We start from the raw sequence: 15,007 nt of genomic DNA on the forward strand, positions 1-15,007 counted from the left end.
ATTGCATGATATGCACTCTTGCTGGTAATGCTCAACGTACCCACCGCCTATTGTTGTTGGGTTGCTTCGCTGGCTCTTTGACGCTGCATATCAAAACCTTGTGTTATTCACGTGTATAGCACACAGAGGACACAGTCAGACAACCCTCTTCCCTGCTGAGTGAGCTGGTCTGTGCCAACATTGACCTCCCTTTGATTCCATATCCTCAGCCACGGCATCACCTTCAGGGATAGATTCCCTTTCACCGACCAAACTTGATATCACGTTGCTCTAAGAACTTGTCCGAACAAGGATGGAAACGAAATTGCTTTTGTTAAGATTTTGTCGACGTTGGGACCTGTCCCACTGTGGAAGACAAGACGCCATCTTCAGCCCTGACCCAGCTAGATGGGTCAGAGTCGGACAGCAAGCCACGATCTGATAAGATGGAAAGGAATTGGAATTTTACCTCGTGTGGGGAGACTACCAAGTACAATATCCTTCACTAGACAGGGGTTTCTCTTGTCCCATTCGATCGCTTCAATCATCACCGCTGTCTTCCTTCACTCCCTTTTAAATGTACGGAGTACATAGCACGAGTAATATACTTACCTGTAGGACGAGTGTCATGCTTGCTAGAGCCCTCGTCAAAAGTTTAACGGATTTAAAGCAAACCGACCCGACTCGCTGTTCCCTGGCTTCTCCTGATACCGAGGCCAATTCTCCTTCACCAAACCTGGAAGTCCATCTGGTGGACCCGAGCCTGCCCGTCATCGCTCTGTTGTCGTTCCAACTTCTGCCGCTGTTGTTGTCGTTTCGCTGCCGAAACCTTTGTTGCCGTGGTTTGCTGTTCCTCGTACTCGTTTGTATCCATATATGCCAGCTTTATTCGAATTCTCCCAACCGCTGCACCGTTGCAACTCAAATTCTGCCATGTTCCGAGCTCTGGTAACTGTCCCCTTAATACAAGCTCACAGAGATCAACATGTAACTCGCCAATGAGCTCAAGCATCTGCGCTCCCCACACCGAAACCCTCAAATGGTAGTACATTGGCGAGTCATGTGCTTCAAACCGAAAGTCCTCGTTCCTAGACCAATCTTAGTGACTACGTCTCTTGAAAAAAAATAAATGTATGGGTCGTGGTGTAGATTTCCAATGTGCGCCAGCAGAAATGACCACACATAGTTGGAGAGCCACATCCACCGAACCTGGTCGATGCAACATTTTACTTACCAAATTGGTTTTGGTGTTGTTCTCTTGGTGGACTGGCTCTGTTGAACGTCATATCCATACCAGAGAACACAAGTGTGGCCGATTTTGTCGTTGTCCAGCTCTGCTTCGCCAACTGACACGACCAGACGTTTTGATCTGCGACTCTTCAAACTCGACCCCTGTTTGGGATTGAAACGTGTGTTGACTGGTGTAAAAGTTGGCCGGTCTGGTCCCAGAAGCTCGGTTGATGACAACTTGTTTCTTCTCTTGCTCGCCAGTGCTTGGCTAGCCAGGGAGCCCATTGTTCCATCCATGGGTAGTCGATTCTGCCTCAATGCCACACCTAAGCTTGCGGGTCGTGAGAGGCAGGAATCGTATCCAGAATCTAAGCTACTGAGGCCTGATACTGATCTTAGCGAAGAAACGCAAACAAACGAGTCGCCAGTTTTGTCCCCCGTCACTTGTCTGGTAATGGGAATTGGCGTAGCCGCTCCGTCTTTTGCCATATCTACCGACAAGAGGTTACGGGACTTGACGTAGCCCACAAACTGAGTCGCCGGGTGTTCTGGTAGTAAATCCCAAAGAACGACTGGCACAGAAAGTAGGACTAGGGTTGAATAACTGCGGTAGATAGACTCCACACTTACGTGAGTTGCTAAGAGTGGAAACTGCTTGAGCCATCGAGCGCAACTCGCTGCATCAAAAGCTTGTTCTTCTTCCAGTGCAATTGTGAGAAGAACATGCGGCGCCGCTCGTTGTCCTTTTGCACCTACAGCTAACAAGGCCTGGATACGGTCTTCAGCTGAGATATAATTATCTGCCTGCACTCTCTCCGAGAGACTCCTGAGATCCGACTCGGGTATTGCACGAGATGACGACACTGAGCTAGACTCTTCTTCAAACAGTCTGCCCAAGGTGATGGAAGCAGTATGTGGATCAGATGTTGAGAGAATGTAAGCAGGCGTCTTCCTCGACTCGATCAGCCTTCCTTGTGAAGACCGATCAGGCTGAGCGTGTTTGAGTCGAGTTAGTATCTCGCTATGTAGCATCGCGGCTGAGAAAGGGAGCTGTGAAGCCCACTCCTTCAAGACTTCGATCAGTGTATGGGTAAATGACTGCGCGCCTGGACGAGGTGTCCACGTCTCGAATCCACAGGCAGCAATGGTCTCTTTGATGTTTGTCGGTCTTTCAGTCAGAGGAGCAGCACTTGCACCAGCACAGCAGTCGAGGAGAAGAAGGACATCGCATTTGACCATCTCGAAAAGAGTCTGGATAGCAGACCACTCCACAGTCGCGTAGCTTTTGTCACCCTTACTATTGAGACACCGAGTCAGCTTGAGTCAGATAGGGAGAACACTATTCGTACCAAGACCAGGTTGACTGCCTGGCTTTGTTGATGATCCCATGCCCGCCGTAGTAGACGATAAGAAGGGTATCTTCATTTTCATGTTCTTCCACAAAGCCCAGAACTTTGTGATTGAGCTTGCGATGGGAATTCTGGGTTGGGATGAGAAACTTATCTGTCGTGAAGCCGTATAAATCGTGAAAGACCCTTTGTAGCTCATTGAGTTCCCATTCAACTTCGAGTTCGTCTTCTTCCCATCTTATCAGGAGTACTTGAACCTCGGTGTAACGAGAATACGCAGAATTGGGAAACGCTCGCTTGGCGGCCTAAGGACTGTTAGTGATCATATGAGCACGTAATAACAGGGAAGTACCGATTGAAGATCGTCGACAAATTGCTGGAAGTTGTTCATATGATGCTGCGATTTTGTTGTATCATGAGTAGAAAGAGGTGGCAAACAGCCGTTGGAAGCGAGAGATATCGACGTGTGTGAAGATGTATCAGAGGCCTGCTTCTCGAAATCAGAGACAGCCTTGAGTGTATCACAGGAGTAACACTCACTACAAATGGACTTGATGAGCTACCACTTGTCGAGCTCTGGAAGCCATCAAACTTGGCCCCGAGTCCTTGAAAGTCTGCCATTTTGAAGTGCACGGAATAGGGGCATGCCAGGGACCATTAAGTTTGAGAGATGTTGACGTATTACAATGTCGGTTGAGGGCACGCGGAATCGATGTCTGATATATAGATCAAGAGAGCGTGCCAAGTACACGAACAACCATCACCCCATATCTCACAACCACTCAAACACAGTGAAAATTTCCCCCCATTCTGCAGTTGGCTCCCTCGTTCTGATGTCGATCATGTTCGCATATGGGCTGAATAGCGCCCGGTTGGCTTCACTACCATCGACGTGGCTGCGGGTGCCTCGCTCGAAATGAGTTGATTGCTGGCAAGGCAGACGCATACGATAGATAAACCCGGATCGGCCAAAGAGAAGACGAGAAACATCCCCAGGACCAGGGTCTCCGAAGTAAGATGTAAAAAAACTTTCAACAACGGGCGTCTGGGGTAAGCATTGCTTGTCATGATTGGTTCTCGAGCACTGCCTGCTTCTGAGAGTGCAGATAGAAACAGGAACAGTGTGGGGGGACGTCACGGAAGAGGAGGAGCGGAGCGGATCGCAGAGACATTCTGTAGCGGACGGGCGAACTATTCATTATCAAATGGATACGGCTTGTGTAACCATGCATCCCGCTCAATATGGTCAAGGGACCTTGGGAAGCAGGAATCGAGGTGCAAGTCGTGCAACTGGATCTGATCTATCGCTTGAAAGACGCTGACATGGCCTTGACGAGGCTGACTCTAGCTGACGACATGAGTGAAAACTTTTCATTTGCAAAACAACTGATGAGGCAGTTCCGAGTCCGCGGGCTGATAAGCTGAATGGGTAAAGGAGACCAGGAAGGGCTATCCCGCAGGAGTATGAAGTCGTGCTTCAAAGTCCAGATTGAAGCTTCGTCGCGGTTCCATTGTAAGAGCGGCGATGTCCGGCAATTGAGACAAACTTTTGCCCGTCACATTGACATTGCGAAAAAGGCCTGGGTTGAGACCTTATAAATATTCGAGGTTTCAAGGACAGGTGAGGGTTTGTCTGCCAAGTTGAAGGGGACTTGAGTGTGGGCATGAACTACCATAAATCAAGGAGAAATCCAAATAAGTAATTAGTTGATGATACCGTATCATCAGACGTGTTTGAGGAATATTTTTCAGATTCAAATGGGACGTTAAAAGAAACAGCATCTGATGCGTGGAGCTAATGACTGGATAGTGCTTTTGCCCTATCAAACAAGCCGGTAACAGACACGTAACACCTGTTACCCCAAAGCTGCCTCGTCTGCGTGTCGAGCTGAAGCGAGGCGAAGCGAATTTCAAGGGCATCTCTCATGTTAGACTCAAGTTTGCGCTGAAGCCAGATCCGAAATCTCAGGCCGTAATTCTCATCAGGGGAGATGGTGATACAGAGAAAAAGAGAGTTGCGACCGAGTGTCAGATACAGATGGTCTCAGATGGAAATCGACACATGCCGTTGGCTGTACGGAGTAGGGCAGATCGAAATATCCCAGAAGCGCAAGGACCCGACGGAACCTGGAGTTTCCGCTGCTGGTCAGCGACGCTAGCGAGTGGAAGTCCCGACATCCGAGAAACTAGGGCCATTCCTAGCAGTCACGGACTTGCTAAGGTACCTACCCAGACCAAGGTAACTATCACACGAAGCACGGTCATGTATGTAATGACCATCACTGAAGCTGTGTGATGAGCTGTACTGTACTGTACTGCAAGTGAAGCACCTCATCTAAGATGATAAACGCTTCAATGACAATAAACGAGGCTCTGAGATTGACCATCTGCATAGAGCAAATATGGTAACGGAACGAGTCAAGATCTTCAACTCACTCAGTCATCTCATTCCATTCATCAACAACGATGATCGGTAAAGGCGGACGGCCAAATTCCATCCACATGAGCGAAGTCTCCAATTTATTAGAGACAATTCTGTGTGCAAGGCCATCAACTAGATAGAACCAGCTCACGCTACTGATAGTCTGATACCCAACATCAGACTAACACCCGGAAATGCCACATCCCGAGAGCGGCTCTTTGAACAAGTCTGTCTCAGAACAACACAGACCAACGATGTTCAGACCTTCTCTCAAAGACAACACGGAGATTTAATCGTCCACTCAAGGGATCAACAACATTGAGCCAGTTGTCAAAAGGAATGGCGTCCCATACGGCTTCCGTCTTGGCTCTGCCACTGTACCACCATCACCCTCTCTTTTCTCTCTATATCACATATATTACCTGTATAAGCAACGGCTACGGTAAAGACTGCAAGAAACCCTGTCTCTGATTCGCTTCGGGTATTTTGTGTCTCGCGTGTTTACATAGCACGAGTCTCGGCGAATCTGTCCATCACCGATCAAGTTTCCAGTGCCGTTTCCTTTCATGGAGGGGATACTCTTCTGATACACTACTGATACCACTCACTTATAACTCAACACACCCTCGGTATAGACTAGAACTAGCCTTCCACCTTGAAACCGTACTCAAGGAGGCATCCATTTTGATATCTATCTATCTGCCAAAGAGTCTCTTTTCTTCTTATCTTTATTTCCCTTCTTGAACCCTCTTGCACCCACCCTCACACTCAGTATGGAGAACGTATCAAGTCTTGCTGCCTCACCTATTGGTGTCGATTATCAACTCCCCCAGTTAGTCAGTGAGGGTCATTGCACTGCATACTACATCGCCGTCACCATCTTCCTTATTGCAATTTGGTTCTTTCTTCCCAAGAAGCAGACATCCCATCTTGAGATACCCTTCTACAAGGCCTCAAAGACAAAATGGATATTCGACGCCGAAACATTAATCAAGGACAGCTACACAAAGGTTTGCCGACTCAATATAACTTACACCGCATATACTTATGCTGTACCAGTTTCGAGACCGAGTTTATCAGATCAAGGCTACTGAGGGAGTACAAGTCATAGTACCGGCCCGTCTCGTCGGTGAACTCAAAGGACTACCGGAAGATATCCTCAGTGCGACGGAAGCCGTGTCAGATGTAAGACCACTTCTTCAAGTTCGTCTCTAACCTGTAATTCTAACAATCAATAGGCTCTCCAAAGCAAGTACACAAAATTCTCTCCAGGCCACAACGGTGAACTCCTGGCGCTATTGGTTAGAACAAAACTCACACAGAACCTCACTCGCGTGGTACCCCTTCTCAAAAAGGAACTGGAGCATCTATTAGCAACTGAGTTTCCAGCCTGCGAAGACTGGACACCGGTGAAATGGCAACCTTTCAGTCTTCGTGCTGTAGCCCGTCTGAGTGGTAGAGCCTTTGTTGGACCATCCATCAACCGAAACGAGAAGTGGATGGACACTTCGATCCACTTTGCCGTTCATGTCTTCACAGCATGCGTCAAGCTACAGTTCATCCCTGAGTGGGCTCGACCTGTAGGCCAGCATTTTGTCTCAGAGCTTCGCCAGATCCGCAAGGACATCAAGATTGCCAAGGAAATGCTAAAGCCAATCCTTGAAGAGCGTCTCCATGATTTGGAGTTTTCCAGCGGTGGAGGTGCACCAGACGACATGATCCAATGGCTTATTGAAGCACTGCCAGAGGAGGAAAAGGCCGATCTCACAACCCAGGCAGAGCTGCAGTTGATTATTGCAGCGGCTTCAATCCACACGACCAACAACCTACTCTGCGAATGCCTTTGTGACCTTGCAGCATACCCTGAAGTACAAGAAGAACTTCGAGAGGAAGCGTATCGCGTTCTGGAAGTGGACAATGGATGGGAGAGCAAGGAGAGCATGGCCAAGCTGAAGAAGTTGGACAGTTTCATGAGGGAGGTCCAGCGTCTTAGCGGAAACATCAGTGAGTACCAACAACACCCGTCGATGTCTCGACGCCAACTAATCATGATATAGCGTCATTCATCCGTAAGGTCATGAAGCCCATCTCCCTTTCTGACGGCACCGAACTGCCGGTAGGCACAAAGGTCCTCGCTCCTCAAGCCGGCATCGCTCTCGACGAGCGCTATTTCCCCGACCCCGAACGCTTCGATGCCTTCCGCTTCTACAAGCTTCGACAAGAATCAGCAGAGGCCAGCAATCGGTGGCAATTCACTTCCCTCAACGACACATACATCAATTTCGGCGCAGGCAAACACGCCTGCCCGGGCCGTTTCTTTGCCAGCAATGAGATCAAGCTTGTGCTGGCACATATACTCATCAACTATGATATCCGCTTGAAAGCGGGCGAAGATAGACCAAAAGCCATGGCTGTGGTCATGGCCAAGGCTCCCTCTCCAGATACCGAACTGGAGTTTCGACGAAGATCGTGGGCAGCTTGAAGGAAGGGGGAGTATGATCATGAACTATTTGATACCCAGTACATTGAACTTAGCTTGTACATAGAGCATAGATGTGGCATTGTAAATGCGTAGTAGTAAAGACAGGCATAAGATTGACTAGCCTCGAGAACAAAATCTTAGTTCAAAAAGTCTCGAGACTTGCGTGTAAAGCCAAACGTGAGCGATGATCAGGGCATAGACACCTCATTAAGAGGTAACGAATTGCATTGCTCGAACTGTTCTAATCTAACAAAGACACAACACTGGGACTCCGGGCGTGGCTATCGTATTGGGGTATCATCAAGTCGTAGGTCAGGCAGACGAGAGCCACTGGCCTGGCCTTATAGCATCGTACAATCCTCTCTGATCCCGTGCCATCTCTCTCCCAACGGCCTAACCAACGGCGCGTCCCGGGGCAAAAGTACAGTTGTAGCTGAAAAGTAGATCCGTAGTCGTTTGAAGAAGAAAACAAAATAAGTAATTGATATCCTTGTTCCTTTTCAGATTCTTTTTTGGGATGCGCAACACCAAAAAAGCTTTAAGATTCGGACAAACATTGATATTTACAGATCCAACCCACCCGGAACGCCCCTCGCCGTTGTTGAAGAAAATGCCGTCAACCATTTTTTCCCTGATGCAACAAGCTGAAGACAAAAAGTCTACCGGGAACCGTGAGATACCTGGAAAACCGCATGACACAAAGCAGACCATCTCTTCTCAATCTTCATTTGAAGCGAATTACACAGCAGCTCGACCTGGCACGTCTAGGACTTGTAGCGCTGGTACTCACCGGCAACCAAACAATGGTCACGCTCGAAGGGTTCTGTAATATGTTAGTTCAGGTGGACAAGAAGTTATTGGTTCTTGGATGTAAAACATACCCAGAGTAAGCTGGAACTTGGGCTTGATGGACTCAGCTCGCATCTTCTGGACCTCGTTGGCGAAAACCTCAGCAGCGGGAGCAGTGCTGTCGATACAGTTGGCCTTGATGGAGATGAGAACACCGCCGCCAACCTTGAGGAACCAGTTGGCGTTCATGGCAACAATACGGGCCTGATCGGGCTGGGCAACATCGGCAAAGATGACATCGACCATGGGGACGATCATGCGGTAGCGGGCAGGCTGACGGGCGTCCTCAACAATGGGAACAACATTGGGTCGCTTAGAGGCCATGGTGATGAGATCACGGCCGGATCGGGAAGAGAACTCGACGGCGTAGACGTAGCCAGTAGGACCGACAATGTCAGCGACGTGAGAGACGGAGGTACCGGAGGCACCACCAAGGTAGAGAACACGAGAGCCGGGCTTGATGTAGATCTCATCAGCACCACCGGCGATGGCAGCGCAAAGCTTGCTTCGGAAAGGGTTCCACATGCGGTACTCGATCTTGGTGGTGGTAGTGGTGCCATCGTCGTTCTGGACAGACTCGTCGACAGAGATGCGCTTCTCGCCGTAGACAGACTCGCCAGGTGTTGTGTTGCGGGTAGCAAGACCATCTTCCTTACCACCACGGACGACGAAGACGCCGGGGTGACGGTGAGGCTCCTGTGAAGAAAAAAGTTAGATCGCAAAACTTGGCGAAAAAGTTAGACTTGGAGGGTCAACATACAACAATGACCTTGGCACCGCCTCGCTGGCCAGCACCAGCACCGCCGCGACCGCCGCGACCACCTTTTTATTTTGTTAGTATTCATTCATCATGCTGTTGAGGAGGACAGATGCTTACCTCGGCCACCACCGCGAGGACCGCCACGGGGAGCACCACGGCCACCACCTTTGCGAAACAGTCAGTCTTCAAGTTCGTTCAACAACATCGCAACAGGAACGCCGCGAGAGCGCTATTCATACCTCGTCCACCGCGCGCACCACCACGGCCGCCGAAGCCGCCGCGATCACCACCGAAACCACCGCGGCCTCCACGAGCGCCGCCACGACCACCACGGCCGCCTCCTCGAGGAGTGAAAGGAGCCATCTTAAGGGGATGAAGAGGAATTGAATAAGTTTGGAAGAATTAGAGACGACTGTGTGTCGTTGGCAAGAAGGATTCCAAGCGAAGGGATATCGTCGAGAGAAGGCGGACGTGGATCAAAGTCCAAACTTGTCTTTTGTATAGCCTTGTCTGGGGACGCTGGGCGTTTTGAGAGACACTTGAGAAAGAATTTTTTGAAGCTCTATGAAGCTCAGGCCCACTTTGTCAGTCCAAGTTTCTCCGTCTCCGAGACGGGTCCGGGGATAGAGCGGCAACAGAGAAGATATTGCATGGCAGAGTCACGTGGTGATAGTTGATAAGAGTCAGGTGACATGGTTCATCTGAGTGTGCAAAATGATATACAAAATGACAACGCAGCAAGTCATAAAATATCTCAATACTACTCAATTCCGATTTGCATTCCATCGTAGTCTTCCTTTCGTTGCTCTCCATTTTCTCGCATTTCTTTCGGCCGTTTGAGGCTGACTTTCGCAAATCGCACTAACAGGGCAGGCAGCCCTAAGGCTCTTTCCCAAAGGAGTGGGGAAAGCGAGTTTGTGGTCCCTCCGATCTGTTAGGGCAAGAGCTCAGAATTTCTCAATTTCACGCCCGCCAACCCACGTTCGTCGTCGAAATCGTCACTCACCACCCAAGTCGCCGAGATGGTGAGTAACTGCGAGCCCCCGTCGACCGCCATCATGAGAAAGAGGAGGATATTTATGCTGCACGGATTGTCACGAAGTTGCTGGTGCAGTTTTTGACAAAACGTCCATCTTGACCCGAAACCGCTGTGTTTATCTATGATGGCTGTGAAGGCATGGATTTTGACGATGTGCCATGGCTGACTCTGGCTTTTTCTACGCATACAGGTTCGATACGCTGCCACCGAGATCCAGTCCTCGAAGTCGGCCCGCGCCCGCGGTGCCTACCTCCGAGTGTCTTTCAAGAACACTCGCGAGACCGCCCAGGCCATCAACGGCTGGAAGCTTCAGCGCGCTGTTACCTTCCTCGAGAACGTCAAGGAGCACAAGGAGGCCGTCCCCATGCGACGATATGCCGGCAGCACTGGCCGCACCGCCCAAGGTACGACTCAACCAATTCTTCCCCCGTTAGCGATGGATTTGGAGAAATTCGGAGATCGCAGACGGACGGTATATATGCGTCAGAGGAGCAAAAATGCTGATGGACTTAATCAATAGGCAAGCAGTTCGGTGTCTCCAAGGCTCGATGGCCCGTCAAGTCCGCCGAGTTCCTCCTCGGTCTCCTCAAGAACGCTGAGGCCAACGCTGATGCCAAGGGTCTCGACACCGGTGCCCTGATTGTCAAGCACATCCAGGTCAACCAGGCCCCTAAGCAGCGACGAAGGACATACCGTGCCCACGGTCGTGTATGTTTTCTAACTCTTCCGCCTCGAGACTCATCTAATATCATATACAGATCAACCCCTACATGTCCAACCCCTGCCACATCGAGCTCATCCTGACCGAGGGTGAGGAGGTTGTCCAGAAGTCCGATGCTGTTGTCGAGCGCGAGCACCTTAGCTCGCGCCAGCGCGGTGCCCGTCTCCGCAAGGCTATCACCGCCGCTTAAACAATCACCAACCTCTATCAAATAGACAAAATTTAAGCGCTGGTTGAAAACTGGGTTTACGTCGGGCATCTTCTGTGTTGTAACTGTGTGACTTTTGACAAGACTCTTGAGCAAAGGGACACTACACCAAGATTACATTACAAAACTCGATCAATTGTTCTAGGGTTTTTGCGAGGGTGGTTCGTGGCTTTTCATCAACTGGTGTATGGCAGGCTACGGTGAGCATGGCATTAAAGGGAAATTCATGCAAAAGTTCGCAAGGTTTTCTTGACGAAATAAAATCATTCAAGTCCTCCTATGTTCAGTCCTGCATCTGCAGAACAGTGTGACGTGATTAGTTAGTAAAAGCCAACATGTACCCTGGAGGCTCATGATAGTTGGTCACGAGTGAGGCATTGCATCAGGTTGGATTTAGCGACACAGACCATGTATCACACTCCGTGGTTTTCGATATCAATATTTATACAGAGCTTGCCAGCAGCTATTGATTGAGCAAACCTAACTGAGTCCAACTGGTAACATAGCGAATGCGATGGGAGCAAAGTCCCCTGGCTCGATTTTCATTCAGCGATCATTACGACATTAGCCATCCCGTCCAATTCTGTGAGGCCCGATTGCCTGTTTCCATACCAATTTTCGAAAGCAATTACCAAACGCCTATGCCATCCTTTTTATTACATCAATGCTACACCCAACCGTTTAGTTCTCACCATCTGTCCATGGTGAATCGTCATCTATTAGAAACAGTGGGGAATGTACGTCGTCCTGATCATCCAGCCCTGGCAGAGGGTTCTGACCATTGTCTTGGCTACCGAGCGGTAAGCCAACTGGTTGTTGATTGACAGGATTACCCACAGCGGGTGACGGGACAGCGACCTGTATGAGAACGGGGAATTGAGCATGCACACCGTAGAGCCTGATCTAGAAGTCTAGGCTCACCATGGCCTCACCATCTCGTGCCCCTGCAATGCTGGCGGCATCAACCGTACCCGAAAATCGACCTTTTCCGGGTTGCTCAACACCATCAGCTCTGGCGTCGTAAATTGTACGCTCGTCATATACATTGGCCCATCCCATGTCCATCCCAAAAGCAGTTGTAAGCTGCAGTAGCTCCTGGTTCCTTAAGCAAGGAACGATCCGGCAGAGAAGCTTGTCCCGGCACTTCTGCATCAGAGGCGATAGATCTTGAATGTGCGGATTGCCGTTGGCCCCAAGGCCCTGAGCGCCATGCGGCAAGATACTCCGAGTATTTAAAGCCGGTGAATCGACTGTAACATACCCACAGGACTTGAAGGAGACGCACTTCAGAGTATACTTCTTCTCATCTGAGAGTAGGCGTTGCGGCGCAGGTATGTGTTGCGCTAGGGGATCTGGCTGGTCCGAGGCTGGTTGGCTCGAGATATTCAAACTCAGCTCGTCTCTGGCACTCAAAATGTCTCTGATCTTGATGCTTGGGGAGAAATGCTCTATGATGCCTGCCCAAGACAATACATCTGGTTGCTGTAAGATATCCATAGGTGCAGGTGGAGGGGGCGGCGGAGGGGCCTGATTGTTGGGTGGTGGCGGTGGCATGAATGCCGCTCCAAATACTCCTGCAAGCGGCTGAGCCGTCGCATTAAATGGGAATGGTGCAACAACCCCGTTCGCTATATTAGTAGGCGGAGGTACCAGCACACCAGGAGGTGCAGGGTGCATCCCGATCATGTTCAGCAGATGAGCATTGTTTGCTGCGCCAGCTTGCTGGAGCGGAGCTTGGGGGGTGAGAGTCGGTGGACCGGAAAGTGATACAGATTCCAGACCAAGCTTCTCGAGTGTGGACAAAGCCATATTGCGTATTGTTTGCAAAAGGACATGCGGTGAGGCCCAGCAGTTCTTGAGTGACAAATGCTTAATAAACGGCAATGACAAGAGATCGTCCGTATTGGTCTTAGGGCTATCAATGCGAGTCATGAGTTGAGGTTGTTCAAAGAACGGTGCTGGGAGGATGTGGTGGTTCCGTTGATATGTCCCAGGAGCAAACTCTCCACCACAGATCCATTCAAAGTGAAGGCTTTCGATGTGTGGCTGAGCGCCAATGTAATTGTTAAGCAGTTGATAAACCTTACCAACAGCCTCGACAGGAGAAACTGTGTCATCCTCTACACAGCCCGGGGCAGACTTGGAAACGCGTCGCCAGTCGGCAATAACACCTAGCGAAACATTGGTGAGAGACGATAGATTTTGCCATAGCTCATGCCGACAAAGGATATACACATGGCTACTGGGGATCTTGGCAATCGTGATGGTGGTAAGATTTTTGAAGCAGTTGTCTCGGGCATTGTCGATAAGGCCAATGACATAGGACTGGATCATGGCGCGATGCGCCCACTCGAGCTCGAGGAGCATTTCTTTCTGTGCTCTTGTGAGACTGGCGGGAATCAGCGGATGGTTGACCGCCTCTGCGGTGGCTGGTTCAAATTCAGCACGATGTGTGTTTTGTGCCATTACTCGTCTAGCTTCCATCTCAGTGATTATGGTTGCTCTCTCGTCAAAGTCAATCGCGTTGATGTTGGTGCCCTCAGTCTCCAACAGCATGAGCACAGCTTCGTTGATCTGGGCACCTGAGTACCCAGCATCTGAGGCCATCTTTTGCAAAACTGTTCGCTTGAAACTAATGGGGTTCTCAAACACAGGCTTTCTAAAATCCTTGACCATTTCATTCAGGTCGGACATGGTGACGATTGGTTGCTTCCGAGCTTGTGACTCAGAACCTATGTGACGCCAATTCTGCGTTGCAAACACGGGATGGAGAGTGGTTGCACCTCGTGCGATGTGATCAGGCCCTGACAGAAACCCAAGGCCAGCATCGCAACAGAGTCCAAGATTTGTGACTTTGACCAAGCACTTCAGCGCTTCCTTCATGGCCTCGGTTTCGTCGGCCGTTTGTTCGAGACCTTCAAGATCAGTATATCGGTGGTAGGTGCCATGTGGCCAGCGGTATATGCCCCAGAAAGAGGGGACAGCTTCTTGCGAAGGCTTCACTGGAGGGTATGAGAGCGTGTCCTCATCAAGCTCCAAAGACAGCGCAAAGCGCCGGATATGGGGACCAAAAGACTGGAAGATGCGCATCCCATTTGAGAGAAGGGCGGACGATGTGCGCTTAAAGGCTCCGTTTTCATCACGATCCAACTTGCTGTAAAGCTCCGACTTGAAGGGCACGACAACATTTCGAAAGTACTGTGCAGAAGCCTTGTTCTCAAATTCTTTACAGACAAGTCGCAAACATCTGACCTCGAGGCGGGTGAGGTACGAAATAATGATCTCGAAAATCTCAACCGGAATTTCGTTCGTGGGCCATGTAACGGCGGACATCGCTTGGCTTCGTTCATGGGAATCTGACAGTTCAAGGAGAGCGGGCATTTCTTCGTCACAAGACGGAGGAGCAGTGCTTGGTCTTCTCTGGCTCAATGCCGGGTCGATAGCGTCAATCCAGTTGGGATCCATTATCGCGATGGGTCGAAGGACTGCAAGTCTCGGGTCTCGTAGCGAGCGCTTTCAGAATAGAGTGACTGCGAGAATTAACGGTGGAGGCGATTTGCTTTCGGTCGGACGGAGGGCGAAGATGTCGTCAAGGTACTCTGATGGCGGGGACTGAAGAGAGAAAGGAGGACGAAGGCGTTTAATATGAAGAAGAAAAAGAATAATGATAATTCGATGTCGTGCGACAAGGAAGAATGTTGAAGACGAATAGCCGCCGGGGTTGTATCTCTCTTGTCGTAACCAGTGTGAATAAGTAAATGAATGAATCTGTGATGTAGTGCTCGGTCGGCTGCAGTCAAGACTCAGGTAAACGAGCGGGTTGGATCGGATCGGTGCAGCCAAAGCCTGGTGGCAAACGTAAAGGTCTGGGGGAAAGTGAAATCGAGGGGACAGGGCCCTCGTCTCCCGGTAGTTGGTAGGATAGCTGTCGATCTATGCCGGGGTTAATTGTGCGATTGCGGCTCCGA

General features: G+C 50.0%; 5 protein-coding genes; 2 read left to right on the forward strand and 3 right to left on the reverse strand.

Moving 5' to 3' along the window:
• Positions 1–706: 706 nt before the first annotated feature.
• Positions 707–3,179, reverse strand: FFUJ_12184 (uncharacterized protein; the record flags this gene model as incomplete). XM_023581759.1 has 5 exons in its annotated part: positions 707–1,067; positions 1,214–2,506; positions 2,559–2,863; positions 2,911–3,045; positions 3,099–3,179. 5 exons carry the CDS (start codon positions 3,177–3,179, stop codon positions 707–709), a joined length of 2,175 nt encoding a protein of 724 aa, XP_023434407.1.
• Positions 3,180–5,753: 2,574 nt separating this feature from the next.
• FFUJ_12185 (related to cytochrome P450 monooxygenase (lovA)) lies at positions 5,754–7,462 on the forward strand (the record flags this gene model as incomplete). XM_023581760.1 has 4 exons in its annotated part: positions 5,754–5,990; positions 6,040–6,165; positions 6,219–6,984; positions 7,038–7,462. 4 exons carry the CDS (start codon positions 5,754–5,756, stop codon positions 7,460–7,462), a joined length of 1,554 nt encoding a protein of 517 aa, XP_023434408.1.
• A 764-nt stretch (positions 7,463–8,226) lies between these two features.
• Positions 8,227–9,434, reverse strand: FFUJ_12186 (probable fibrillarin (NOP1); the record flags this gene model as incomplete). XM_023581762.1 has 5 exons in its annotated part: positions 8,227–8,285; positions 8,344–9,007; positions 9,072–9,133; positions 9,189–9,236; positions 9,311–9,434. 5 exons carry the CDS (start codon positions 9,432–9,434, stop codon positions 8,227–8,229), a joined length of 957 nt encoding a protein of 318 aa, XP_023434409.1.
• A 659-nt stretch (positions 9,435–10,093) lies between these two features.
• Positions 10,094–11,021, forward strand: FFUJ_12187 (probable ribosomal protein L17.e.A (cytosolic); the record flags this gene model as incomplete). XM_023581763.1 has 4 exons in its annotated part: positions 10,094–10,096; positions 10,301–10,514; positions 10,631–10,818; positions 10,869–11,021. 4 exons carry the CDS (start codon positions 10,094–10,096, stop codon positions 11,019–11,021), a joined length of 558 nt encoding a protein of 185 aa, XP_023435182.1.
• A 699-nt stretch (positions 11,022–11,720) lies between these two features.
• On the reverse strand, positions 11,721–14,504 carry FFUJ_12188 (uncharacterized protein; the record flags this gene model as incomplete). XM_023581764.1 has 2 exons in its annotated part: positions 11,721–11,897; positions 11,961–14,504. 2 exons carry the CDS (start codon positions 14,502–14,504, stop codon positions 11,721–11,723), a joined length of 2,721 nt encoding a protein of 906 aa, XP_023434410.1.
• Positions 14,505–15,007: the final 503 nt, after the last annotated feature.

This window comes from Fusarium fujikuroi, chromosome FFUJ_chr08, assembly GCF_900079805.1.
Source record: "Fusarium fujikuroi IMI 58289 draft genome, chromosome FFUJ_chr08".
Taxonomy (NCBI): domain Eukaryota; kingdom Fungi; phylum Ascomycota; class Sordariomycetes; order Hypocreales; family Nectriaceae; genus Fusarium; species Fusarium fujikuroi.